Here is a 27,901-nt window from a genome sequence, read left to right on the forward strand (position 1 = left end):
ATGTAAAAAACGTTTCAGCAGAAAAGGTGCACAATTGGAGGTGTTGTCTAATGGGAAAAGGACAGGAGGGCTTCATAAGGAATACAACAGATTGGCAATACCCCTTCAGCAGATTTGTAAAATGACCTTTTCTTACGAAGCTAATTCTTTATGCCATAAACAATTCCTACACTACGATTATGACTTGTAATCAATTTTAACTATGAAAAAACAAAAGGACAATGGAAGAAAGTGTGTGTTAGGAAGTCAGTCGAAAAGTTCAAGACACTGAATGAAGCTGTGGTCTTTCTGCTGTCTACTTCTTCAAAGGAATTATATGAAAACCACACAAAAAATAATGTAAAAACAGTTTTCTTAACAGCATAAGAAACGCCCAAACAGCAGGTGAAATTGTGCACATACAACTCCAATCTTTAATCTCCCACTTCAAGGAAAAAAAATGTACTGACGAGTCCGAGGCACCTACCAACAATTCAACCTCTGGACTCTCACTTCCTAATCTTCTCAGCTTCACCAGAGTGATTTCAAGTTGCCTGCTGGGACTTCTGCTGAGAAGGCTATAAGAGGATTTTTGCTAAACAATCAAAAACTATTCTGAGGGAGAACATGAGGGTTATGTTCATCAGGAAGCTACAATAGGACCAGGAGTTTAAGCTGTTATCGAGAAGCATTTCAGATGGCCAAAGAATAGCAAAATCAGTCTGGTTCTCAAGTAAGCCGAGTCTACTGCTGAACTCTGATCAGTGCCTTTTGTTATTCAGCTTGCTTAACATTGCTATTTCAAGCATGGCTCAAAAATTTAGGACCATGGTACTGTTTTAAAGTTACATAACAGTTAAAGCGTCATTACCTTTCTACTTGTGACTAATGCTCATCAGAAAGAGATATCAGGCTTATAGCATCTCACCCAGGGATAAGGGCAAATGTAACATTTCATACAACCCGCTACCCAGATGGATAAGCATTAACTTGTAGAACACACTGTAAATCAAACTGAAATCCTAAAACATTATCAAGACTGTGCCACTACTAGACATATGGCAGTTCAGAAAACCTGAGCCTCTTTGCTCCAGGGTAGTACCATAGTAGGAATTACCCTTCTTTGGAATTAAAAAGGAATACACAAACTTATTTTCTCACTCCATTTACTTAATTCTAGATCGAGACCTATGAGCTCATCTGCATAAAACATAAACCAACACAAGATGATTTTTAAAAGCACCTTTATTGGAGGCCAGAGGTTATAAAAGTCATAAGAGGCTTGACATAAGAGCACATTTAGGGGGCATTTTTTTTTTGCAACAACTAAACAAACTGAGCATGCACACTCCCTTATAAGAACGTTTATAGAATACCTGTCAAGTATGATTAGCGTTAGAAAAGAGGCAAAAACTTTGCCTTTCAAACTTCAATCTCACCTCCGGAATAAGGGCTGTTATGAAGGCTTCATGGTCTACCGTGAGTTGCTTCACCACATGAATCAAGCACTTCAACCTTGGCTGCCAAAAGAAACATATTTCAGATAAAACAAGGAGTTACAAACGAATATCAGATATAGATGCTAGATTTAAAATTGCCCTTGTCAACACACGGAGTTTAGCATACACATCCACACCAGCAAACCGATGTACATGGCAAGGTCTTTATTCCTGTGCATATTCAACTTCCCAAACAAGTTACTTACCTTTGGTAACAACCTTCCTGGTAGAGACTCTATAACCCAGATGAATCCCCTTCTGAATATTCCCCAGGTGCCAGACTGGATCTGGAAACTTTAGAGCAGTACCCCTGCGTGCCAGTAGGTGTGGGGGGGATGTGGGTGGGGGTGGGGGGTGTGTGTGGGTGGGGTGGGGTGTGTGTGTGTGTTGGGGCGGGGGGGGGGGGGGGGGGAGGGTGTGTGTGTGTGTCTCCACAATGACACTTTTCTGCCCATATAGGCACCACTCCTGCATGCTGACATCAGTTGCTTTCAAGGCTCTCTGCACCCCCAGATGCAGACCCCCCCCCTCCCCCAAACAGCAAATTGGCTTTGACCAGTGTGAAGATTCCTAGATTGGAATCTTTTTAACGATTAGAGTACAATTCACAGAACTGTGGTTAGATAGAATCTGTACCAGAAAGATCCTTGCTAAGGTAAGTAACTTGTGCTATTGATGGAGACTTCTAACTGCAGATTCCTCACCTTTTGAATATATACCAGAGCAGTACCTATAAGGAGGTGGGCATGTGAATTGGCGCAAACCAATAATCCTGTAGAAACTAGCTGATGAAATGCCCCTTTTGAACTAGGCTGTTCAGACACTAGTGCTTCAAGAATGCATGGAGTGACGCCCATGTGGCCACCTGGCAGATGTTGAGGACAAGATACCCGCACGCCAACTCAGTGGCAGCAGCCTTTGCCTGGTGGAATGAGGTCTTAATACTTTCAGAGGCTGCTATTTGGACACTGTGTAGTAGATCCTGATGCAGAGTACGATCCACCTGGAGATGGTCCTTTTCTTCACAGCTTTGCCTTGTTTTTGCTCCAGGAAACTCCACAAAACCACTATCGCTAGTGTTACAATTAACATAAAAACTGCTCTTTTGGGGTCCAAGCGACAGGAGTTTTTCCTCCTCCTTAGAGGAGATAGGCGGTGTACAGAACGCCTGCAGGGTGATGGTTTGACTGACTTGGAATGGCATTATAACTTTTGTCAATAAGCTCGCTCACTCTCTGCAACAATGTTAATGACCGTGCTGCTGGAAGACCTCATCAGATCACACAGCATGCACAGTCTCCTGTGAAGACGACACCCAACTGATACTCTCTCTGATGGACAAGACCCTCGCAACAAAAATCAACTTTGCCACCTGCATAATAGCAGTAGCCAACTAGATGAAATCTAAATGCATCGAACTCAACACAGACAAAATTGAAGCAGTGTTCTTCGGAGGAAGAGCCTTGGCATGAACATTCACCTAGTGGGCAACTAACCTGGGCCCCACACTCACCCCACCACTCTTGCCAGAAATCTTGAAATCATCCTGGACAACAAGCTTGGCATGTGAGCCCAAGTACACGAAGTGAACTCAACATCCTGAGGATTCTGCAAAAGATCTTTATATGGTTCACGGTGAACACCAGAAGACAGTTAAACAGGCCCCAATTATGACAACACACTCTACAGAGGAATTTCTAAGAATCTCCTTAACAGGCTCCAAACCATCCAAAATGCTGCAGCACAGCTCATCTTTAAGGTAGGGGAAAGGCAGGACCACCCCACCAACATGAGTGCGGATACTACTGTCAGCACTTTTATGAGCACGTAAGTCGCTGGTGGGACCAAGGCAGAGCACAGTGAACCAACAATGCTCTTTTCCCACTGCACTGATGGGCCTGCAGGACTGGCATATGGAAACAGGTGCAAAACAGATCCAACACCACCATCCAGTTTCTAGGATCGAGGGCAGACAGGACCAGGTCAGTGTGAGCATCTTGAATTTTCCCTTCCACAGGAAAGTATTGATTTGGAGCACGTACAAAATAGGATGAAGGCCTCCGACCTTCTGCTATAAGATCATTGTAGGAAGTTGGCTCTGTATGTGCTATTTCAAAGTAAGGAATAGCATGCACAGAGTCCAAGGGTTCCCCTTAGAGGTAAAATAGTGGTAAAAAGAGATAATACTAATGCTCTATTTTGTGGTAGTGTGGTCGAGCAGTAGGCTTATCCAAGGAGTAGTGTTAAGCATTTGTTGTACATACACATAGACAATAAATGAGGTACACACACTCAGAGACAAATCCAGCCAATAGGTTTTTGTATAGAAAAATATCTTTTCTTAGTTTATTTTAAGAACCACAGGTTCAAATTCTACATGTAATATCTCATTCGAAAGGTATTGCAGGTAAGTACTTTAGGAACTTCAAATCATAAAAATTGCATGTATACTTTTCAAGTTATTGACAAATAGCTGTTTTAAAAGTGGACACTTAGTGCAATTTTCACAGTTCCTGGGGGAGGTAAGTATTTGTTTGGTTAACCAGGTAAGTAAGACACTTACAGGGCTCAGTTCTTGGTCCAAGGTAGCCCACCGTTGGGGGTTCAGAGCAACCCCAAAGTTACCACACCAGCAGCTCAGGGCCGGTCAGGTGCAGAGTTCAAAGTGGTGCCCAAAACGCATAGGCTAGAGTGGAGAGAAGGGGGTGCCCCGGTTCCGGTCTGCTTGCAGGTAAGTACCCGCGTCTTCGGAGGGCAGACCAGGGGGGTTTTGTAGGGCACCGGGGGGGACACAAGCCCACACAGAAATTTCACCCTCAGCGGCGCGGGGGCGGCCGGGTGCAGTGTAGAAACAAGCGTCGGGTTCGCAATGTTAGTCTATGAGAGATCTCGGGATCTCTTCAGCGCTGCAGGCAGGCAAGGGGGGGGTTCCTCGGGGAAACCTCCACTTGGGCAAGGGAGAGGGACTCCTGGGGGTCACTTCTCCAGTGAAAGTCCGGTCCTTCAGGTCCTGGGGGCTGCGGGTGCAGGGTCTCTCCCAGGCGTCGGGACTTTGGATTCAAAGAGTCGCGGTCAGGGGAAGCCTCGGGATTCCCTCTGCAGGCGGCGCTGTGGGGGCTCAGGGGGGACAGGTTTTGGTACTCACAGTATCAGAGTAGTCCTGGGGTCCCTCCTGAGGTGTTGGATCTCCACCAGCCGAGTCGGGGTCGCCGGGTGCAGTGTTGCAAGTCTCACGCTTCTTGCGGGGAGCTTGCAGGGTTCTTTCAAGGCTGCTGGAAACAAAGTTGCAGCCTTTCTTGGAGCAGGTCCGCTGTCCTCGGGAGTTTCTTGTCTTTTCGAAGTAGGGGCAGTCCTCAGAGGATGTCGAGGTCGCTGGTCCCTTTGGAAGGCGTCGCTGGAGCAGGATCTTTGGAAGGCAGGAGACAGGCCGGTGAGTTTCTGGAGCCAAGGCAGTTGTCGTCTTCTGGTCTTCCTCTGCAGGGGTTTTTCAGCTAGGCAGTCCTTCTTCTTGTAGTTGCAGGAATCTAATTTTCTAGGGTTCAGGGTAGCCCTTAAATACTAAATTTAAGGGCGTGTTTAGGTCTGGGGGGTTAGTAGCCAATGGCTACTAGCCCTGAGGGTGGGTACACCCTCTTTGTGCCTCCTCCCAAGGGGAGGGGGTCACAATCCTAACCCTATTGGGGGAATCCTCCATCTGCAAGATGGAGGATTTCTAAAAGTTAGAGTCACTTCAGCTCAGGATACCTTAGGGGCTGTCCTGACTGGCCAGTGACTCCTCCTTGTTTTTCTCATTATTTTCTCCGGCCTTGCCGCCAAAAGTGGGGCCTGGCCGGAGGGGGCGGGCAACTCCACTAGCTGGAGTGTCCTGCTGGGTTGGCACAAAGGAGGTGAGCCTTTGAGGCTCACCGCCAGGTGTGACAATTCCTGCCTGGGAGAGGTGTTAGCATCTCCACCCAGTGCAGGCTTTGTTACTGGCCTCAGAGTGACAAAGGCACTCTCCCCATGGGGCCAGCAACATGTCTCGGTTTGTGGCAGGCTGCTAAAACTAGTCAGCCTACACAGATAGTCGGTTAAGTTTCAGGGGGCACCTCTAAGGTGCCCTCTGTGGTGTATTTTACAATAAAATGTACACTGGCATCAGTGTGCATTTATTGTGCTGAGAAGTTTGATACCAAACTTCCCAGTTTTCAGTGTAGCCATTATGGTGATGTGGAGTTCGTGTAAAACAGACTCCCAGACCATATACTCTTATGGCTACCCTGCACTTACAATGTCTAAGGTTTTGCTTAGACACTGTAGGGGCACAGTGCTCATGCACTGGTACCCTCACCTATGGTATAGTGCACCCTGCCTTAGGGCTGTAAGGCCTGCTAGAGGGGTGTCTTATCTATACTGCATAGGCAGTGAGAGGCTGGCATGGCACCCTGAGGGGAGTGCCATGTCGACTTACTCATTTTGTTCTCACTAGCACACACAGGCTTGTAAGCAGTGTGGCTGTGCTGAGTGAGGGGTCTCTAGGGTGGCATAATGCATGCTGCAGCCCTTAGAGACCTTCCCTGGCATCAGGGCCCTTGGTACCAGAGGTACCAGTTACAAGGGACTTATCTGGATGCCAGGGTGTGCCAATTGTGGGATCAATGGTACATTTTAGGTGAAAGAACACTGGTGCTGGGGCCTGGTTAGCAGGGTCCCAGCACACTTCTCAGTCAAGTCAGCATCAGTATCAGGCAAAAAGTGGGGGGTAACTGCAACAGGGAGCCATTTCTTTACACAAGCCCCCCCCAGCCCACAGGCCAGGAGACTCAGCCAACGCTGGAAGAGTCTTCCTAGTCTGTCAGGCGAGGAAGAGTAGAGGAAATGGCTGGTTTGTTGCAGGGCCTACTCTGCCTTACATCCTCCTGTTCAGGTCATTCCCTCTGGGGAACTGACCCACTTCCACAGTGATAGGACCTAGTCTGAACTGCCTCTTGTCTGTGCTTTGTATGTCTTTACCCATTCTCTCTATTCTGAGGTCAGAGGTATCCACCTCTGCTAATCTTATCTTAGCCAGGGTCACCCCTAGCTTACCCAAAGAGGTTACCCAGAGCTGGAGTAACCCCACCATGACCAACAGGGTCAGGGGGCCTAACTTGTTATTTGGCATGGGGTCAGACCACCATGCCAAGGATAGTGCAGCCATAAAGGCTAACACCCAGCAGAGGCCACTGACAGCTGTCAGTGCCCAGAACCACACCTTTAGCTCTTCACCTACAAGGGAAGGGGCTAAGTTACAGGCTTCTTTGGGTTCAGGGTGCCTGTCTGCTGTATTAGAGTGGGGGGTTACCACATCTTGTAGTAAACACCCTTCTTCCACTCTTTCTTCTGTTAGCTGAGGAGCCACCCACTCAGGCTTAACAGTTGCCTGACTAGCCAGGACTTCTTGTGGGTCAGGTTGGATTTTATCAGAGCCATTTTTGGAGTTCCCCCCTACTGGAGCAGAATCTCCTTGGCTTGCTGGAACCTTGGCTAAAGGTTGTCCACCTTTCCTACTCTGTTTCCTTTTCTTTTTCTTCTGGGGCCTACTTGCATTTACTGCAGAGGCAGGCACTCCAGAATCCTTGGGAGAGGACTGGCCCTGGACCAGTTCTTCTCTTAGGCTCTGACTAACCTCTGGGTAGTCATTTCCAAGGAGACAATCAAGGGGGAGGTCTGTACTGACTACCACCCTTCTCCAGCTAAAAGTTCCACCCACTTCTATGGGCACAAGAGCCACAGGCCTATTAGTGACCCTGTCTGGGCTAACTCTTACTCTGGCCATCTCACCTGGGATGTACTGGTTTGAGAGCACCAGCCTGTCATGCACAATAGTGTGACTGGCACAAGTGTCTCTCAGGGCAGTGGCTGGGATTCCATTCACCTGTAGGTGGTGGAAGTGTCTACTTCCCTCTGGAATCTCCAACTCACCTGTTGGGCCCATTTTCCAGTTGAAAGCTATGAAGACCTCCTCATCTGAGGAGTCATCTCCAATGGCTACACTGGTTACCCCTGGAATTTTGTTCTGGGGTTTGTTTTTGGGACAAGAAGTGTCCTTGGTGTGGTGCCCAGACTGTTTACAGTTGTGGCACCATGCCTTAGTGGCATCCCAGTTCTTACCCTGGTACCCACCTTGGTTTTGGGTTGTGTCTTGGGGCCCACCCACCTGTTCTGGTTTTTGGGGGCCTACAGAGGACTCTTTTTCTTTGTTTCTAGTGTCACCCACTTTCTCCTGGGGAGTTTTTGTAACCCCTTTCTTTTGGTCACCCCCAGTGGAAGTTTTGGTTACCCTAGTCTTGACCCAGTGGTCTGCCTTCTTTCCCAATTCTTGGGGAGAAATTGGACCTAGGTCTACCAGATACTGATGCAACTTTTCATTGAAGCAGTTACTTAAAATGTGTTCTTTCATAAACAAATTATAAAGCCCAACATAGTCACACACTTCATTTCCAGTTAACCAACCATCTAGTGTTTTTACTGAGTAGTCTACAAAATCAACCCAGGTCTGGCTCGAGGATTTTTGAGCCCCCCTGAATCTAATTCTATACTCCTCAGTGGAGAATCCAAAGCCCTCAATCAGGGTACCCTTCATGAGGTCATAAGATTCTGCATCTTTTCCAGAGAGTGTGAGGAGTCTATCCCTACACTTTCCAGTGAACATTTCCCAAAGGAGAGCACCCCAGTGAGATCTGTTTACTTTTCTGGTTACACAAGCCCTCTCAAAAGCTGTGAACCATTTGGTGATGTCATCACCATCTTCATATTTTGTTACAATCCCTTTGGGGATTTTTAGGATGTCAGGAGAATCTCTGACCCTATTTAAGTTGCTGCCACCATCGATGGGACCTAGGCCCATCTCTTTTCTTTCCCTTTCTATGGCTAGGAGCTGCTTTTCCAAAGCCAATCTTTTGACCATCCTGGCTAACAGGGGGTCATCTTCACTGGAGTTATCCTCAGTGATTTCAGAGGTGTTGGTCTCTCCTGTGAGGGAACCAGCATCTCTGACTATTATTTTTGGAGTTAGGGTTTGAGGGACCCTGTTCTCCCTAGATAGGACTGGTAGGGGGGAATTTTCCTCCAAGTCACTATCCTCTTCCTCTGAGTTGCCACCCTCAGAGGGGTTGGCCTTTTCAAACTCTGCCAAAAGCTCCTGGAGCTGTATTTTGGTAGGTTTGGGGCCCATTGTTATTTTCTTTATTTTACAGAGTGACCTTAGCTCCCTCATCTTAAGATGGAGGTAAGGTGTGGTGTCGAGTTCCACCACAGTCACATCTGTGCTAGACATTTTGCTTCTAAAAGTTGGAATACTTTTTAAGAATCTACAACTGGTTCTAGAATCTAATTCAAACTTTTACAAACTTTTAAACTCTGAAAGAAATGCTAAACAGGATCTAACACAAGGCCCTAGCAGGTCTTTTAAGAATTTAGAAAACTTTTCAAATTGCAAAAATCAATTTCTAATGACAATTTTGGAATTTGTCGTGTGATCAGGTATTGGCTGAGTAGTCCAGCAAATGCAAAGTCTTGTACCCCACCGCTGATCCACCAATGTAGGAAGTTGGCTCTGTATGTGCTATTTCAAAGTAAGGAATAGCATGCACAGAGTCCAAGGGTTCCCCTTAGAGGTAAAATAGTGGTAAAAAGAGATAATACTAATGCTCTATTTTGTGGTAGTGTGGTCGAGCAGTAGGCTTATCCAAGGAGTAGTGTTAAGCATTTGTTGTACATACACATAGACAATAAATGAGGTACACACACTCAGAGACAAATCCAGCCAATAGGTTTTTGTATAGAAAAATATCTTTTCTTAGTTTATTTTAAGAACCACAGGTTCAAATTCTACATGTAATATCTCATTCGAAAGGTATTGCAGGTAAGTACTTTAGGAACTTCAAATCATAAAAATTGCATGTATACTTTTCAAGTTATTGACAAATAGCTGTTTTAAAAGTGGACACTTAGTGCAATTTTCACAGTTCCTGGGGGAGGTAAGTATTTGTTAGGTTAACCAGGTAAGTAAGACACTTACAGGGCTCAGTTCTTGGTCCAAGGTAGCCCACCGTTGGGGGTTCAGAGCAACCCCAAAGTTACCACACCAGCAGCTCAGGGCCGGTCAGGTGCAGAGTTCAAAGTGGTGCCCAAAACGCATAGGCTAGAGTGGAGAGAAGGGGGTGCCCCGGTTCCGGTCTGCTTGCAGGTAAGTACCCGCGTCTGCGGAGGGCAGACCAGGGGGGTTTTGTAGGGCACCGGGGGGGACACAAGCCCACACAGAAATTTCACCCTCAGCGGCGCGGGGGCGGCCGGGTGCAGTGTAGAAACAAGCGTCGGGTTCGCAATGTTAGTCTATGAGAGATCTCGGGATCTCTTCAGCGCTGCAGGCAGGCAAGGGGGGGGTTCCTCGGGGAAACCTCCACTTGGGCAAGGGAGAGGGACTCCTGGGGGTCACTTCTCCAGTGAAAGTCCGGTCCTTCAGGTCCTGGGGGCTGCGGGTGCAGGGTCTCTCCCAGGCGTCGGGACTTTGGATTCAAAGAGTCGCGGTCAGGGGAAGCCTCGGGATTCCCTCTGCAGGCGGCGCTGTGGGGGCTCAGGGGGGACAGGTTTTGGTACTCACAGTATCAGAGTAGTCCTGGGGTCCCTCCTGAGGTGTTGGATCTCCACCAGCCGAGTCGGGGTCGCCGGGTGCAGTGTTGCAAGTCTCACGCTTCTTGCGGGGAGCTTGCAGGGTTCTTTCAAGGCTGCTGGAAACAAAGTTGCAGCCTTTCTTGGAGCAGGTCCGCTGTCCTCGGGAGTTTCTTGTCTTTTCGAAGTAGGGGCAGTCCTCAGAGGATGTCGAGGTCGCTGGTCCCTTTGGAAGGCGTCGCTGGAGCAGGATCTTTGGAAGGCAGGAGACAGGCCGGTGAGTTTCTGGAGCCAAGGCAGTTGTCGTCTTCTGGTCTTCCTCTGCAGGGGTTTTTCAGCTAGGCAGTCCTTCTTCTTGTAGTTGCAGGAATCTAATTTTCTAGGGTTCAGGGTAGCCCTTAAATACTAAATTTAAGGGCGTGTTTAGGTCTGGGGGGTTAGTAGCCAATGGCTACTAGCCCTGAGGGTGGGTACACCCTCTTTGTGCCTCCTCCCAAGGGGAGGGGGTCACAATCCTAACCCTATTGGGGGAATCCTCCATCTGCAAGATGGAGGATTTCTAAAAGTTAGAGTCACTTCAGCTCAGGATACCTTAGGGGCTGTCCTGACTGGCCAGTGACTCCTCCTTGTTTTTCTCATTATTTTCTCCGGCCTTGCCGCCAAAAGTGGGGCCTGGCCGGAGGGGGCGGGCAACTCCACTAGCTGGAGTGTCCTGCTGGGTTGGCACAAAGGAGGTGAGCCTTTGAGGCTCACCGCCAGGTGTGACAATTCCTGCCTGGGAGAGGTGTTAGCATCTCCACCCAGTGCAGGCTTTGTTACTGGCCTCAGAGTGACAAAGGCACTCTCCCCATGGGGCCAGCAACATGTCTCGGTTTGTGGCAGGCTGCTAAAACTAGTCAGCCTACACAGATAGTCGGTTAAGTTTCAGGGGGCACCTCTAAGGTGCCCTCTGTGGTGTATTTTACAATAAAATGTACACTGGCATCAGTGTGCATTTATTGTGCTGAGAAGTTTGATACCAAACTTCCCAGTTTTCAGTGTAGCCATTATGGTGATGTGGAGTTCGTGTAAAACAGACTCCCAGACCATATACTCTTATGGCTACCCTGCACTTACAATGTCTAAGGTTTTGCTTAGACACTGTAGGGGCACAGTGCTCATGCACTGGTACCCTCACCTATGGTATAGTGCACCCTGCCTTAGGGCTGTAAGGCCTGCTAGAGGGGTGTCTTATCTATACTGCATAGGCAGTGAGAGGCTGGCATGGCACCCTGAGGGGAGTGCCATGTCGACTTACTCATTTTGTTCTCACTAGCACACACAGGCTTGTAAGCAGTGTGGCTGTGCTGAGTGAGGGGTCTCTAGGGTGGCATAATGCATGCTGCAGCCCTTAGAGACCTTCCCTGGCATCAGGGCCCTTGGTACCAGAGGTACCAGTTACAAGGGACTTATCTGGATGCCAGGGTGTGCCAATTGTGGGATCAATGGTACATTTTAGGTGAAAGAACACTGGTGCTGGGGCCTGGTTAGCAGGGTCCCAGCACACTTCTCAGTCAAGTCAGCATCAGTATCAGGCAAAAAGTGGGGGGTAACTGCAACAGGGAGCCATTTCTTTACAATCATGTATTCCAGCGCAGAGACTCCTTTATTTCAGATTGAAGTATGTGCTATTGAACATGTAACAAGTGATGAATTGCTAACTCAAATGCATTTTTTCTGGCATGTGCTTTTATTCTGGATATCCATAACAAATCTCTCTGATAAGCAAGATCAAAATATTATACTACAAGGGCTACAGGCTCCCAGTGAGGAGGGAGGAAGGAGGAGGGAGGGTGCATGTGAATCTACAGCACTACATGCCACGAACAGATATCTACTGGGTAGGTAACATTTTCAGTTTGATAGCATGTGTAGCAATAGATACATATGCTTTGCATAGACTGTAAAGAAGTCCCCTCCAAAGTAAACAGTGGTTAGCCTGTAGGAGTAGCTTCAAAAAATGTTCTAACTACTGCCTGTCCAACCTTTGCTTGTTGGTGAGATAATACATTCACACAGTAGTGTTTAGTAAATGTGTGTGGTGTAGACCATGTAAACACTTTATATATGTCTGCCATTGGTGTGTTCCCTAAGAATGCCATTGAAGCTCCTTTTTAACTAGTGGAATGTGCTTTAGGAGTTACTGGTAACTGTCTCTTAGCTTTAAGATAGCAAGTCTGCATACACTTCACTATCCCTTTGGGTAACCCATTTGTTGAAATAGGATTACCTTTGTGAGGTTCTGAAAATGCCACAGAGTTATTGTGATTTCTTAAAATCTTTTGTTCTGTCTATATAGTGCATGAGAGCTCTTTTAACATCAAGGGTGTGTAGAGCGTGGCAATTCCACTGACTAATATGAAAAGGTGAAATTAACTTTGGTAGGAATTTTGGATTTGTTCTAAGAACTAATTTGTCTTCATGGAGTTGAAAGAAAGGTTCGCCTAAGGTGAACGCTTGAATTTTGCGAACTCTTCTTAAAGACGTGATTGCTACTAAGAAAGCAACTTTCCATGACAGAAACTGTGGAGTACAAGAATGCATGGATTCAAATGGTGGCCCCATTAGTCTTGTGAGTACGATGTTAAGATTCCACGCAGGAGCTGGAAGAATTTTAGGTGGAATAACTCTTTTAGGACCCTCCTTAGAGGATTTTATAACAGGAATCCTGTAAGGAAATGCCTTCTTGCCATGGTTACCCCCTAACTTTTTGCCTTTGCTAATGCCAAGTTATGATTTGAAAGCGTGCTGGGACCCTGCTAACCAGGCCCCAGCACCAGTGTTCTTTCCCTAAACTGTACCTTTGTCTCCACAATTGGCACAACCCTGGTACCAAGGGCCCTGATGCCAGGGAAGGTCTCTAAGGGCTGCAGCATATTTTATGCCACCCTAGGGACCCCTCACTCAGCACATGCACATTGCCTCTCAGCTTGTGTGTACTGGTGGGGAGAAAATGACTAAGTCGACATGGCACTCCCCTCAGAATGCCATGCCAACCTCACACCGCCTGTGGCATAGGTAAGTCACCCCTCTAGCAGGCATTACAGCCATAGAGCAGGGTGCATTATACCACAGGTGAGGACATATGTGCATTAGCACTATGCCCCTACAGTGTCTAAGCAAAACCTTAGGGTAGCCATAAGAGTATTTGGTCTGGGAGTTTGTCAAACACGAACTCCACAGTTCCATAATGGCTACACTGAAATCTGGAAAGTTTGGTATCAAACTTCTCAGCACAATAAATGCCCACTGATGCCAGTGTGCAATTTATTATAAAATACACCCAGAGGGCATCTTAGAGATGCCCCCTGAATACATACCCGACTTCTAGTGTAGGCTGACCAGTTCCTGCCAGTCTGCCAAACACCAGACATGTTGCTGGCCAGAAACAAAGCCTGTACTGGGTGAAGTTGCTTCTCATCTCCCCCTGCAGGAACTGTAACACCTGGCGGTGAGCCTCAAAGGCTCACCCCCTTTGTTACAGTGCCCCAGGGCTTCCCAGCTAGTGGAGATGCCCGCCCCTCCTGCCACTGCCCCCACTTTTGGCAGCAAGGCCGGAGGCGATAATGAGAAAAACAAGGAGGAGTCACCCACCAGTCAGGACAGCCCCTAAGGTGTCCTGAGCTGAGGTGACCCATGCCTTGAGAAATCCTCCAGCTTGAGTTTGGAGGATTCCCCCAATAGGATTAGGGATGTGCCCCCCTCCCCACAGGGAGGAGGCACAAAGAGGGTGTAGCCACCCTCAAGGACAGTAGCCATTGGCTACTGCCCTCCCAGACCTAAACACACCCCTAAATTCAGTATTTAGGGGCTCCCCATATCCCAGGAAATCAGATTCCTGCAATCTGAAGAAAGAAGGACTGCTGACCTGCAAGCCTGCAGAGAAGGAGGAAGACGACAACTGATTTGGCCCCAGCCCTACCGACCTGTCTCCAACTTCGAAAACCTGCTCCAGCGATGCATCAGACAGGGACGAGCGACCTCTGAAGCCTCAGAGGACTGCCCTGGACTAAAGGACCAAGGAACTCCCGTAAACAGCGGCCCTGTTCAAAACCAGCTACTTCTTTGCAACAAAGAAGCAACTTTCAAAGACTGCACGTTTCCCGCCGGAAGAGTGAGACTTCACACTCTGCTCCCAACGCCCCAAGCTCAACCTGCAGAAAACAAACACCACAGGGAGGACTGCCCGGCGACTGCGAGCCCGTGAGTAACCAGAGATGACCCCCGTGAGTAACCAGAGACGACCCCCATGATCCCCCACAGCGACGCCTGCAGAGAGAATCCAGAGGCTCCCCCTGACCGCAACTGCTTGTAACAAGGGACCAGCACTGCGCCCGCAGCCCCCAGGACCTGAAGGAACCGAACTTCGACGCAGGAGTGACCCCCAGGCGACCCTCTGCCTAGCCCAGGCGGTGGCTGCCCCAAGGAGCCCCCTCTGTGCCTTCCTGCACCGCTAGAGTGACCCCCGGGTCCCTCCATTGATTGCTACCTGAAACCAGACGCCTGCTTTGCTCACTGCACGCGGCTGTGCCGCTGAGGGTGTACTTTGTGTGCCTTCTCATGTCCCACCCCCCCCCCGGTGCTCTACAAAACCCCTCTGGTTTGCCCCCGAGGACGCAGGTACTTACCTGCTGGCAGACTGGAACCGGAGCACCCCTGTTCCCCATAGGCGCCTATGTGTTTTGGGCACCTCTTTGACCTCTGCACCTGACCAGCCCTGAGCTGCTGGTGTGGTAACTTTGGGGTTACCCTGAACCCCCAACGGTGGGCTGCCTATACCCCAAACTTGAGACTTGTAAATGTTTTACTTACCTCCAAAACTAACCTTTACTTACCTCCCCCAGGAACTGTTGATTTTTGCACTGTGTCCACTTTGAAAGTAGCTTATTGCCATTTTTACAAAGATGGATGTGATATTGCTTTTATTCAAAGTTCTTAAAGTATCTAAGTGAAGTACCTTACATTTAAAGTATTAACTGTAAATCTTGAACCTGTGGTTCTTAAAATAAACTAAGAAAATATATTTTTCAATATAAAAACATATAGGCCTGGAGTAAGTCTTTGAGTGTGTGTTCCTCATTTATTGCCTGTATGTGTACAACAAATGCTTAACACTACCCTCTGATAAGCCTACTGCTTGACCACACTACCATAAAATAGAGCATTAGCATTATCTACTTTTGCCACTATCTTACCTCTAAGGGGAACCCTTGGACTCTGTGCACACTATTTCTTACTTTGAAATAGTGTATACAGAGCCAACTTCCTACAAATCCTAAATAGGGAAATAGGTTATCTGTTGTGTAGGTAAGCAGCTATAGCTGTTAAATGAAGCCTAATAGACGAATATGCCAGATTTGCTTTTTTTTTTAATTGTAACAAATAGAAGATGATATGCTGTACTGAATTTTTAAGTGTATCAATATTTGTTTTGGTTGACAATAATAGACAAAATATTTCCATTTATCCGCATAACACTGTCTAGGTTGTGGGTTTGCGTGCTTCCTTTAAAATATCCATACATTCAGATGGAAGCTGTAGATAGCCAAACTATGACTTCAGGAGCCAAATCTCCAAGTTGAGTGTGCTGGGATTTGGGTATCTGATTTGGCCTCTCCTTTGAGTCAACAAATACAGTCTGTTTAGCAGCTTGTGATGTGGTGCTACAGACCAGTCCAATAGTGTTGTGTACCAATGTTGACGTGCCCATGTGGGAGCTATGAATATCATAGTGAGTGAGGTTTGTTTTATCTTTATTATCAGAAATAGAATAAGTGGGAGAGGTAGAAAAGCATAACCAAATATCCCTGATCAATTCATCCATAGAGCACTACCCTTGGATTGAGTGTGTGTGTGCCTGGATGCAAAGCTTTGGCATTTTGAGTTTCCTTTTGTGACGAAAAGGGCTATGACTGGGGCTCCCAACACTTGAAAGTATTGTTGAATTGTGGGTGAACGTCTCATTTGTGGGCTTGTTGCTGCGTCCTGCTTAAGAGGTCCGCTAGTTGATTGTGTATCCCTGTGAGATACTCTCCCACCAATTGAATGTGAATCGCCCACTTCCAAATTGTCTGTGCTAAAATGGACAATTGAGATAAGTGTATCCCCCCCCCTTGATTTTGCAGATAGTACATTGTCGTCATCTTGTCTGTCCATATTGATACTATCTTGTGTGTGATTTGTGTCAGGAAAGCATTGAGTGCCAGGAATACAGCTAGTAATTCCAAATAGTTTATATCATAAGTCTGATGGTCTGAGTCTCATTCCCCTTTTATAGTGAGATGGTTGAGATGAGCTCCCCAACCTATCAGTGATGCATCTGTTGTGATAGTGGTATAAGGCACAGGGCTCTGAAAGGGCCACCCTTTTGATAGGTCGGTGTAATTCCACCATTTCAGACGGCGGTGAGTCTGGCGGTCCAACAACACTAGATCCTGAATTTGACCCTGTGACTGAGACCACTGTTGGGAAAGGCACTGCTGTAGTGGTCGCATGTGCAGTCCTGCATTTGGAACTATGGCTATACGTGAAGCCATCATTGCCAATAGTTTCATCACTAGCTTTTCTGTGAACGTGTGGTGTGTTTTAGCTGAGATATTAGACTGTAAAATGCTTGAATCCTTAATGGGTTTGGATATGCTAACCCTGACTGAGTGTTCAGAATTGCTCCCAGATACGGCTGTATCTGTGATGGTTGCAGGTGAGATTTGTGGTAACTGATTGTGAATCCTAGACTGTGTAGGATATCTATGGTATACTGAGTGTGTTGTTGACAAATCTGGATTGTACTGGCTTTTATGAGCCAGTGGTCTAGATATGGGAGGACGTGTATGTGTAGTCTTCTGACCACCGCTAAGCACTTGGTGAACACCCTTGGTGCTGTTGTTACTCCAAATGGTAGCACTTTGAATTGGTAGTGCTTTCCTGTTATAATAAATCTTAAGTTATTTGCAATGTGCTGAATGTATGGAAATGTGGAAATAGACATCTTTGGGGTCTAATGCTGTCATTTAATCCTGTAACAAAATGACCATAGGAAAGTGTTCTGAAAGGATGTAGAGACTGAGGGGTCCAAGATCTAAAATTGGTCTAAGAGTACCGTCTTTCTTTGGTATCAGAAAGTATAGAGTATATACTTTGTATCCCTGTTGGGATATAGGTACCATCTATATGGCTCCCTTGAGTAGTAGTGATTGTACCTCCTGTTTTAGGAGATGTTCCTGAGAAAGTCTGTGTGAACGAGAGGGAATGTTTGGTGGAGTGGAAATGAGTTCTAGACAATAACCATGTTGGATAATGGACAGAACCAACTGGTCTGTAGTGATGTTGTGCAATAGTGGATATAAATTTACCAGTCTTCCTCCCACTGGAGATGTGTGCTTTGTGGGAATGGTGAGAAAGTCAGTTTATTAGAGGAAGAGAAAGCTCTGGAACTGGATGGGTTTGCCTCTCTCTCTAGTGTTGGATCCTCTGTAGAAGCTTCTAAATGATCCTCTTGTGTAAAGGTGTGAGGATTGTTTTTGTTGGGAAGCTGCTGTTTCTGTGGCTGATGCTTAGAAGCCACCTCTAAACTGTGGTCTACGAAAATCTCCTCTGGTGGGTATGGTGTATAATGCACCCATTGCCTCAGCGGTTTAAGAATCTTTATAGGATTGTCTATAGTTGTATCAACTTCTGTTCCTTGTCAAAGAGCATATTTAAGACAGCTTGTTGCATCTCAGGTTTGAACCCTGAACATCTTAACCAAGCATGTCTTTTAATAAGTAGACTGGTGTTGACTGCTCTGGCTGCGGGATCAGCTGCATCTGTAGCAGATCTAGTAGCACCAATAGATATTGCTTGTCCTTCTGTGACTATTTGCTGTACCCTTTTTAGATGCTCTGGTGGAAGGTACTGCAACAGTTGTTCCATCTCGTCCCAGTGGGCCCTATCATATCTAGCTAGGAGAGTCTGTGAGTTGGCTATCCTACAGTGATTTGCAGCTTGTGAAGCTACCCTTTAACCAGCTGTATCTATCTTCTTGCTCTCTTTTTTGGAGGAGCATCTGCTTGCTGCACTAACCACTATTGAGTCAGGTGGTAACTGAGTCTTGATAAACACTGGGTCTGAGGGTGCTGGTTTATATTTTTTATCCACTCTAGGGGTGATAATTCCAGCCTTCGTTGGTTCTTTGAAAACGTCAGATGAATGTCTGAGCAGTCCTGGAAGCATTGGGAAACATTGATATTCTTTGTGTGTAGACGCTGTGTCAAAGAGGAAATCTTGCTCTGTATGATCTGTATGCATCTGCACATTATGATAGGCAGCTGCTCTGGCTATAAGCAGTAGTGTCTTCTGGTGGGAGAAGATCTAGCAGGTTACAAGCCTGGACCATTTGGAAGAATGGGATCAGGATCATATATATCCCCATGGATCCATGTCCTGCTGGTTATCACTAAGTTCATCCCTGTGTGGTGACAGTGAAGATGTCTGTGGTGAAAACTGCGTTTCATATGTGGGCGATGGTGGTGGTGTGGAGGGAAGAGGATAATGTGGCGAGGAAGGCTGTTTTTGTTTTGTAGCCTCTTTCTGCTCCTTGTCTTTTTAGACCTTTTTTGGTGGAAATGCATCCTTAAAAGTCTCTTGAAAAGTTAATTTCCTCTTAAAGGGCATTGGAGGAGAAGCAATTATTTTTCCTGTGTCCTTCTGAATGTGCAATTTTTCGCTGATTAGCATCCATCACCTCTAAAATAGGTTGTATGTCCAATGATTCTTGGGTAGAAGTAGTATGTTTACGACTTGTGACTTTTGACTCTGAAGGTTTAGACACTGAGGCCCTCATTACAACATTGGCGGGCGGCAACCGCCGCCTGCCAAGTTGTAACCGCCGTGCGGCCGCACTCCCACGGTGCCCATTATAAACAGAGTTTCTGCCAGCCGGCCCAGCGGGATGTGGGCCGCAACATGGGAGCCGGCTCCAAATGGAGCCGGTGGTGTTGCGGCCGTGCGACGGGTGCAGTTGCACCCGTCGCGCTTTTCACTGTCTGCAGAGCCGACAGTGAAAAGCCGCATGGGGCCCTGTCAGGGGGCCCCTGCACTGCCCATGCCAGTGGCATGGGCCCCGCGACGCCCCGTGCCGCCAGCCTTTTCCTGGCGGTTCAAACCGCCAGGAAAAGGCTGGCGGTAGGGGGACTCGTAATCCCCTGGGCAGAGCTGCTAGCAGCGCTGCCCTGGCGGATTACTACCGCCGGGGCCATTGTGGCGGGAAACCGGCGGTGCGACCACGGCATCGTAATGACCAGGGGAGCACCACCAGCCTGTTGGCGGTGCTTCCATCATTTCAGCCCTGGCGGTCCTGACCCTGAGTGTTTAACTTGAACCGAAAATGTTGGCTCCGAAGTTGATGCCAGTTTTTTCGGCCCCGAAGATGTCCCTTCAATTTTTCAGCTCAGTACCAGGACGGCTGCAGCAGTCTGTTTTGTCGTTGTCGAGTGCACATTAGTCTTTGTTCTTGGCGCTGAACCCAAAGGTTGGTCATCCGCACTTGTTTTTCAGATCCGACCATGGCCTGAAGCCAGTGGAGGACCGACGACCAGTGCTGGAGTCTTGTTAATTGTCTTTGTCTGGTGTGACAGGGAAGTTGTACTCACGTACTGCGCCGGAGGTATGTCGTGGCTATCATCATCGGAGTGATGATCGGCGTCCGAGTCTGTGATGAAAATGCGGCCTCTTGTCGAACTTCCTCCTGCGCGTGTTCTACACCGAAAATATCAGGTGTGTCATCTGTGGACTCGGACGGCATTTCAAGACAACGAGCTCTGCGATCCAGGAGAAACTTTTTAGATCAAAATGATCTGCAGGCGTTGCAAGTCTCTTCTCGATGTTCGGGCGATAGACCAAGATTACACAAAGAATGCTGGTTGGTGTATGGGAACTTAGCGTGACACTGAGGACAGAATCGAAACGGAGTTCGTTTCATCAGCCGACATTGAAGTAGGCCCCAAAAGGGCGAGACCCACTTTAAGGGTGAGAATTCAACCCCGACGGTCGAAATCAGATCGACTATACATAGAAAACGTGATCAAAACAATACCGACAGTATTATAGAAAGGTAGAATAAGTTCCGAAGTACAGAACCGAGATCCACCGGAGCAATAGGAAACACGTCTGAACCTGACGGCGGAAAGAAAACAATCTAACAAAGGACTCAATGCCCATACACAGTATTACCAAGAGGAGGAGTCGTCACTTGATCCCGTGACTCAAAAACATTCTGCAAAGAAAAACAACTTGTAACACTCAGAGCACAACACTAGATGGCGGACTTATGAAAAGCATGTGTATATACAGCTACACATGCCATCAAACATAATGCTCCCAGAATGCTCTCTGGTTAGAAGCAAATGTTTGCAGAATCTTGTAAGCAAGATTGAGGATTCTTTGCTTTCAAAATAAAATGTTCAGAAAAACATTCAAGTAGGAAAAAAAGGTTTTGCTAAATTACTGTGAAAGGTTAAGTACTATTTCTTCGAAGCATCATTTAGTAAGCTTATTTGCAAAAAAATATTCATAATGAAAAATCAGTGTAACCATTTTCAACATTATGGGAAACATACAAATAAACAAGCACTGGCAAAGCCAACCGATCAAACGCTGGTGATTGGTCTTTTGGTTTTGTCAGTGCATGTCTTGTTTTGACATGGCTTTTGTAACACTATATTGTTGTGGGAGCTGCCAAGCCCTCACCAATGTAACAAACATTGGCAAAAAGCAAAAATAAATTTTGATCTCAAAAAGCACACATTGCTACAGTAGTTCCTGGCATTGAACAACACTACTTTGTGTGCCAATATACTCCTTGCCGAAGAGAAGAATGCTATCACTCACAGGAAAACCAGTCGATGGATGGAGAGAGAAATAGAATTTTAATGAAAACAAAATGTCTTGGTTAACGTCAGACCTAACTGAAAGGCCCAATTCCTAACAAAAAGTCACTAAAGTTCACCTCTGGTATATGTCTTTTCCTTTCGTGGCTTTCATGAATTCACAAGAATTTACAGAAGTAGACCAGGAAATCACACTCCTAGAAAATATTTGTGAACTATATTTTAGCACAAGAAAATACACGTGTAGTTTTGCTTGTGCAAATACCTATTGAGCCTTTACAAGATCACTTTCCCTCCAACCACTTTTTTCCCCAACCCTGGAAGAACTTGTACTTCTGCCCTTGTTAGGAGCACATTTCCAGCCTTTCTCAGTATGGGAAAAGATTGTAGAAGAGTTGTTGAAAATCCTTAAAACAGGCATTTTGTATGTTTGCACAGACTCAAAGGCATTCCAGGCCTGGAACAATTCCAGTGTGTAGACATGCGGAGGAGCAGCAAAATAAGGAAATTGCTACAGTGGGGCTTAAATTGCTAGTATTCCAGCTCTGCTATAGTATTAGTCCTGGCATATTCAGCAAGGCTATTATCAGAGCTCTTACGTAATGACATTGCTGCCATAATTTGTTGCCACACTACATGGTACCAAAGGGACAAGTAGAATTTTTAATAGGACAAGTAGATTTATGAAGCAACCTGTCTGATGGACAAGTAAATACTTTATTAAATTTCACACCCCTGTGCGGGACGCTGTACCATCAGAATCTTAAGAGTGGGATATTGTATAAGAAACATAAGGTTGCCAGATGGAGGATGATGGAGACAGACAACCTGTCTATTAACTGGGAGCCTTGAACAGGGCTTATCCAGGTGCTCAGAAGGGTGTACTTTGCATCACTGCAGCAAAAGAGGCAACTTCCTCTGTAACAGGACCCTGGCAAGACAAAACGGCAGCAATGTGTGAAGTGTCAAGCCGAGAGGCATCTTGAAGCACTGCATACCAGTTTTCTTCATCGTGATGGGGGACATATTTATTCCAGTCATCATAGTTGTCAAAATCCGTGCCAAAGGGATTACAGACAGTCTGGGCCCTATCCTGTAGTAAGAGCAAGGTATTAGAATCGGAGGGGTTGGCAAGAAGTTGGGTGCTGAGTGTGACTTCGGTGAAAGAGGATTCACAACAGATTGTACATTCTCTTCCAGTGTAGATGGTAGAGTAACTGGTGAGGAAATTAGAGCAGGAGCTGAAGCAGGCTCCGTAGTCAATGCTGGACCTGATGCAGGCCCAAGGGGCACACACCGCAATGAGGGCAGACCCCCCGCGAATATCAGAGTATCAGTCCTTGTGGATCCCTAGAGCCTGAAGGCCCATCAGAGGAAACAAGTAAAGTGCAGAAAATCCATACAATAGCATAGGATTCTACTTGCTACAATATCGCCAACAGACCTGGGAACTCCGGGTGCATTAGGACCAGAGTTGGAATCCGCTCCAATGGAATGCAAGAGCAGGAGGCACATTGACACCCTTGCAAAGGGGCATTTCCTGCTTGGATTTGTTGTGTTTCTTCAATTTACTGACAACTTCAACCTCCACCTGCTGTCGGAACAACTTTGGGAACAGGAATGGGGCCTTCTTTTTGAATATGTCTGAACAGGGCATGGAAACTTGTAAGGAAATGCCTCCTTGGCATGGTTACCCCCTGCCTTTTTGCCTTTGCTGATGCTATGTTTTGAATTGAAAGTGTGCTGAGGCCTGCTAACCAGGCCCCAGCACCAGTGTTCTTTCCCTAACCTGTACTTTTGATTCCACAATTGGCACACCCTGGCATCCAGATAAGTCCCTTGTAACTGGTACCTCTGGTACCAAGGGCCCTGATGCCAGGGAAGGTCTCTAAGGGCTGCAGCATGTATTATGCCACCCTAGAGACCCCTCACTCAGCACAGACCCACTGCTTACCAGCTTGTGTGTGCTAGTAAAAACAAAATGAGTAAGTCGACATGGCACTCCCCTCAGGGTGCCATGCCAGCCTCTCACTGCCTATGCAGTATAGGTAAGACACCCCTCTAGCAGGCCTTACAGCCCTAAGGCAGGGTGCACTATACCATAGGTGAGGGTACCAGTGCATGAGCACTGTGCCCCTACAGTGTCTAAGCAAAACCTTAGACATTGTAAGTGCAGGGGAGCCATAAGAGTATATGGTCTGGGAGTCTGTTTTACACGAACTCCACAGCACCATAATGGCTACACTGAAAACTGGGAAGTTTGGTATCAAACTTCTCAGCACAATAAATGCACACTGATGCCAGTGTACATTTTATTGTAAAATACACCACAGAGGGCACCTTAGAGGTGCCCCCTGAAACCTAACCGACTATCTGTGTAGGCTGACTGGTTCCAGCAGCCTGCCACACTAGAGACATGTTGCTGGCCCCATGGGGAGAGTGCCTTTGTCACTCTGAGGCCAGTAACAAAGCCTGCACTGGGTGGAGATGCTAACACCTCCCCCAGGCAGGAGCTGTAACACCTGGCGGTGAGCCTCAAAGGCTCACCCCTTTGTCACAGCACCGCAGGACACTCCAGCTAGTGGAGTTGCCCGCCCCCTCCGGCCACGGCCCCCACTTTTGGCGGCAAGGCTGGAGGAAACAAAGAAAACAACAAGGAGGAGTCACTGGCCAGTCAGGACAGCCCCTAAGGTGTCCTGAGCTGAAGTGACTCTAACTTTTAGAAATCCTCCATCTTGCAGATGGAGGACTCCCCCAATAGGATTAGGGATGTGACCCCCTCCCCTTGGGAGGAGGCACAAAGAGGGTGTACTCACCCTCAGGGCTAGTAGCCATTGGCTACTAACCCCCCAGACCTAAACACGCCCTTAAATTTAGTATTTAAGGGCTTCCCTGAACCTAAGAATTTAGATTCCTGCAACTAACAAGAAGAAGGACTGCTGAGCAGACAAACCCCTGCAGAGGAAGAACAGAAGACACCAACTGCCTTGGCCCCAGACTTACCGGCCTGTCTCCTGCCTTCCAAAGAAACCTGCTCCAGCGACGCTTTCCAAGGGACCAGCGACCTCTGAATCCTCGGAGGACTGCCCTGCTTCGAAAAAGACAAAAAACTCCCGAGGACAGCGGCACTGCTCTAAAAGAACTGCAACTTTGTTACAAGGAGCAGATTTAAAGACCCCTGCAACTCCCCGCAAGAAGCGTGAGACTTGCAACACTGCACCCGGCGACCCCGACTCGACTGGTGGAGAACAACCAACTCAGGGAGGACCCTCCGGCGACTCTACGACTGTGAGTAACCAAAGTTGTCCCCCCTGAGCCCCCACAGCGACGCCTGCAGAGGGAATCCCCAGGCTCCCCCTGACCGCGACTGTCTGAACTCCATTTCCCGACGGCTGGAAAAGACCCTGCACCCGCAGCCCCCAGCCCCTAAAGAAACTGAACTTCTGTGCAGGAGTGACCCCCAGGAGGCCCTCTCCCTTGCCCAGGTCTTGGCTACCCCGAGGAGCCCCCCCCTTGCCTGCCTGCATCGTTGAAGAGACCCCTTGGTCTCCCATTGAAAACTAAAGGAAACCCGACGCTTGTTTGCACACTGCACCCGGCCGCCCCCGCGCTGCTGAGGGTGTACTTTCTGTGTGGACTTGTGTCCCCCCCGGTGCCCTACAAAACCCCCCTGGTCTGCCCTCCGAAGACGCGGGTACTTACCTGCTGGCAGACTGGAACCGGGGCACCCCCTTCTCTCCATTATAGCCTATGTGTTTTGGGCACCTCTTTGACCTTTGCACCTGACCGGCCCTGAGCTGCTGGTGTGATAACTTTGGGGTTGCTCTGAACCCCCAACGGTGGGCTACCTTGGACCAAAAACTGAAACCTGTAAGTGACTTACTTACCTGTGAAATCTAACAAAACTTTACCTCCCCCAGGAACTGTGAAAATTGCACTGTGTCCACTTTTAAAACAGCTTATTGTGTTTTGTGTAAAAAGTATACATGCTAAAGTAATGATTCAAAGTTCCTAGAGTACTTACCTGCAATACCTTTCAAATGAGATATTACATGTAAAATTTGAACCTGTGGTTCTTAAAATAAACTAAGAAAAGGTATTTTTCTATAACAAAACCTATTGGCTGGATTTGTCTCAGTGTGTGTACCTCATTTATTGTCTATGTGTATGTACAACAAATGCTTAACACTACTCCTTGGATAAGCCTACTGCTCGACCACACTACCACAAAATAGAGCATTAGTATTATCTCTTTTTACCACTATTTTACCTCTAAGGGGAACCCTTGGACTCTGTGCATGCTATTCCTTACTTTGAAATAGCACATACAGAGCCAACTTCCTACAAAACTTCTTGTCCTTTCCTTGCGATGTAGAGTTTTGCTTCTCGTTCAAATATGGCTGTCAAATTCATCTAGGCACCGCAGGTCTCACTGCAGACAGCAGAAACAGATTTTGTGAGGGTCTGTCATAATCATCTGTTTGCAACAGTGTAAGGAAATGCCTCCTTGGCATGGTTGCCCCCTGACTTTTTGCCTTTGCTGATGCTATGTTTACAATTGAAAGTGTGCTGAGGCCTGCTAACCAGGCCCCAGCACCAGTGTTCTTTCCCTAACCTGTACTTTTGTATCCACAATTGGCAGACCCTGGCATCCAGATAAGTCCCTTGTAACTGGTACTTCTAGTACCAAGGGCCCTGATGCCAAGGAAGGTCTCTAAGGGCTGCAGCATGTCTTATGCCACCCTGGAGACCTCTCACTCAGCACAGACACACTGCTTGCCAGCTTGCGTGTGCTAGTGAGGACAAAACGAGTAAGTCGACATGGCACTCCCCTCAGGGTGCCATGCCAGCCTCTCACTGCCTATGCAGTATAGGTAAGACACCCCTCTAGCAGGCCTTACAGCCCTAAGGCAGGGTGCACTATACCATAGGTGAGGGTACCAGTGCATGAGCATGGTACCCCTACAGTGTCTAAACAAAACCTTAGACATTGTAAGTGCAGGGTAGCCATAAGAGTATATGGTCTGGGAGTTTGTCAAACACGAACTCCACAGCGCCATAATGGCTACACTGAAAACTGGGAAGTTTGGTATCAAACTTCTCAGCACAATAAATGCACACTGATGCCAGTGTACATTTTATTGTAAAATACACCACAGAGGGCACCTTAGAGGTACCCCCTGAAACTTAACCGACTGTCTGTGTAGGCTGACTAGTTTTAGCAGCCTGCCACAAACCGAGACATGTTGCTGGCCCCATGGGGAGAGTGCCTTTGTCACTCTGAGGCCAGTAACAAAGCCTGCACTGGGTGGAGATGCTAACACCTCCCCCAGGCAGGAATTGTCACACCTGGCGGTGAGCCTCAAAGGCTCACCTCCTTTGTGCCAACCCAGCAGGACACTCCAGCTAGTGGAGTTGCCCGCCCCCTCCGGCCAGGCCCCACTTTTGGCGGCAAGGCCGGAGAAAATAATGAGAAAAACAAGGAGGAGTCACTGGCCAGTCAGGACAGCCCCTAAGGTGTCCTGAGCTGAAGTGACTCTAACTTTTAGAGATCCTCCATCTTGCAGATGGAGGATTCCCCCAATAGGGTTAGGATTGTGACCCCCTCCCCTTGGGAGGAGGCACAAAGAGGGTGTACCCACCCTCAGGGCTAGTAGCCATTGGCTACTAACCCCCCAGACCTAAACACGCCCTTAAATTTAGTATTTAAGGGCTACCCTGAACCCTAGAAAATTAGATTCCTGCAACTACAAGAAGAAGGACTGCCCAGCTGAAAACCCCTGCAGCGGAAGACCAGAAGACGACAACTGCCTTGGCTCCAGAAACTCACCGGCCTGTCTCCTGCCTTCCAAAGATCCTGCTCCAGCGACGCCTTCCAAAGGGACCAGCGACCTCGACATCCTCTGAGGACTGCCCCTGCTTCGAAAAGACAAGAAACTCCCGAGGACAGCGGACCTGCTCCAAGAAAAGCTGCAACTTTGTTTCCAGCAACTTTAAAGAACCCTGCAAGCTCCCCGCAAGAAGCGTGAGACTTGCAACACTGCACCCGGCGACCCCGACTCGGCTGGTGGCGATCCAACACCTCAGGAGGGACCCCAGGACTACTCTGATACTGTGAGTACTAAAACCTGTCCCCCCTGAGCCCCCACAGCGCCGCCTGCAGAGGGAATCCCGAGGCTTCCCCTGACCGCGACTCTTTGAACCTAAAGTCCCGACGCCTGGGAGAGACCCTGCACCCGCAGCCCCCAGGACCCGAAGGACCGGACTTTCACTGGAGAAGTGACCCCCAGGAGTCCCTCTCCCTTGCCCAAGTGGAGGTTTCCCCGAGGAATCCCCCCCTTGCCTGCCTGCAGCGCTGAAGAGATCCCGAGATCTCTCATAGACTAACATTGCAAACCCGACGCTTGGGTCTACACTGCACCCGGCCGCCCCCGCGCCGCTGAGGGTGAAATTTCTGTGTGGGCTTGTGTCCCCCCCGGTGCCCTACAAAACCCCCCTGGTCTGCCCTCCGAAGACGCGGGTACTTACCTGCAAGCAGACCGGAACCGGGGCACCCCCTTCTCTCCATTCTAGCCTATGCGTTTTGGGCACCACTTTGAACTCTGCACCTGACCGGCCCTGAGCTGCTGGTGTGGTGACTTTGGGGTTGCTCTGAACCCCCAACGGTGGGCTACCTTGGACCAAGAACTGAACCCTGTAAGTGTCTTACTTACCTGGTAAAACTAACCTCCCCCAGGAACTGTGAAAATTGCACTAAGTGTCCACTTTTAAAACAGCTATTTGTCAATAACTTGAAAAGTATACATGCAATTTTGATGATTTGAAGTTCCTAAAGTACTTACCTGCAATACCTTTCGAATGAGATATTACATGTAGAATTTGAACCTG

The 27,901-nt window shown here is 47.8% G+C and overlaps 1 protein-coding gene across 1 annotated transcript in view; it reads right to left on the bottom strand.

Moving 5' to 3' along the window:
- The window catches only part of RRP12 (ribosomal RNA processing 12 homolog), a 682,638-nt gene that overhangs the window by 264,517 nt on the left and 390,220 nt on the right, over positions 1-27,901 (bottom strand). Inside the window, exon 22 of the mRNA XM_069239610.1 lies at positions 1,419-1,499. Coding sequence (XP_069095711.1) covers positions 1,419-1,499 — 81 coding nt within the window. The remainder of the gene's footprint in view (positions 1-1,418; positions 1,500-27,901) is intronic.

The sequence above is a fragment of the Pleurodeles waltl genome, chromosome 6 (genome assembly GCF_031143425.1).
Source record: "Pleurodeles waltl isolate 20211129_DDA chromosome 6, aPleWal1.hap1.20221129, whole genome shotgun sequence".
Lineage (NCBI taxonomy): Eukaryota > Metazoa > Chordata > Amphibia > Caudata > Salamandridae > Pleurodeles > Pleurodeles waltl.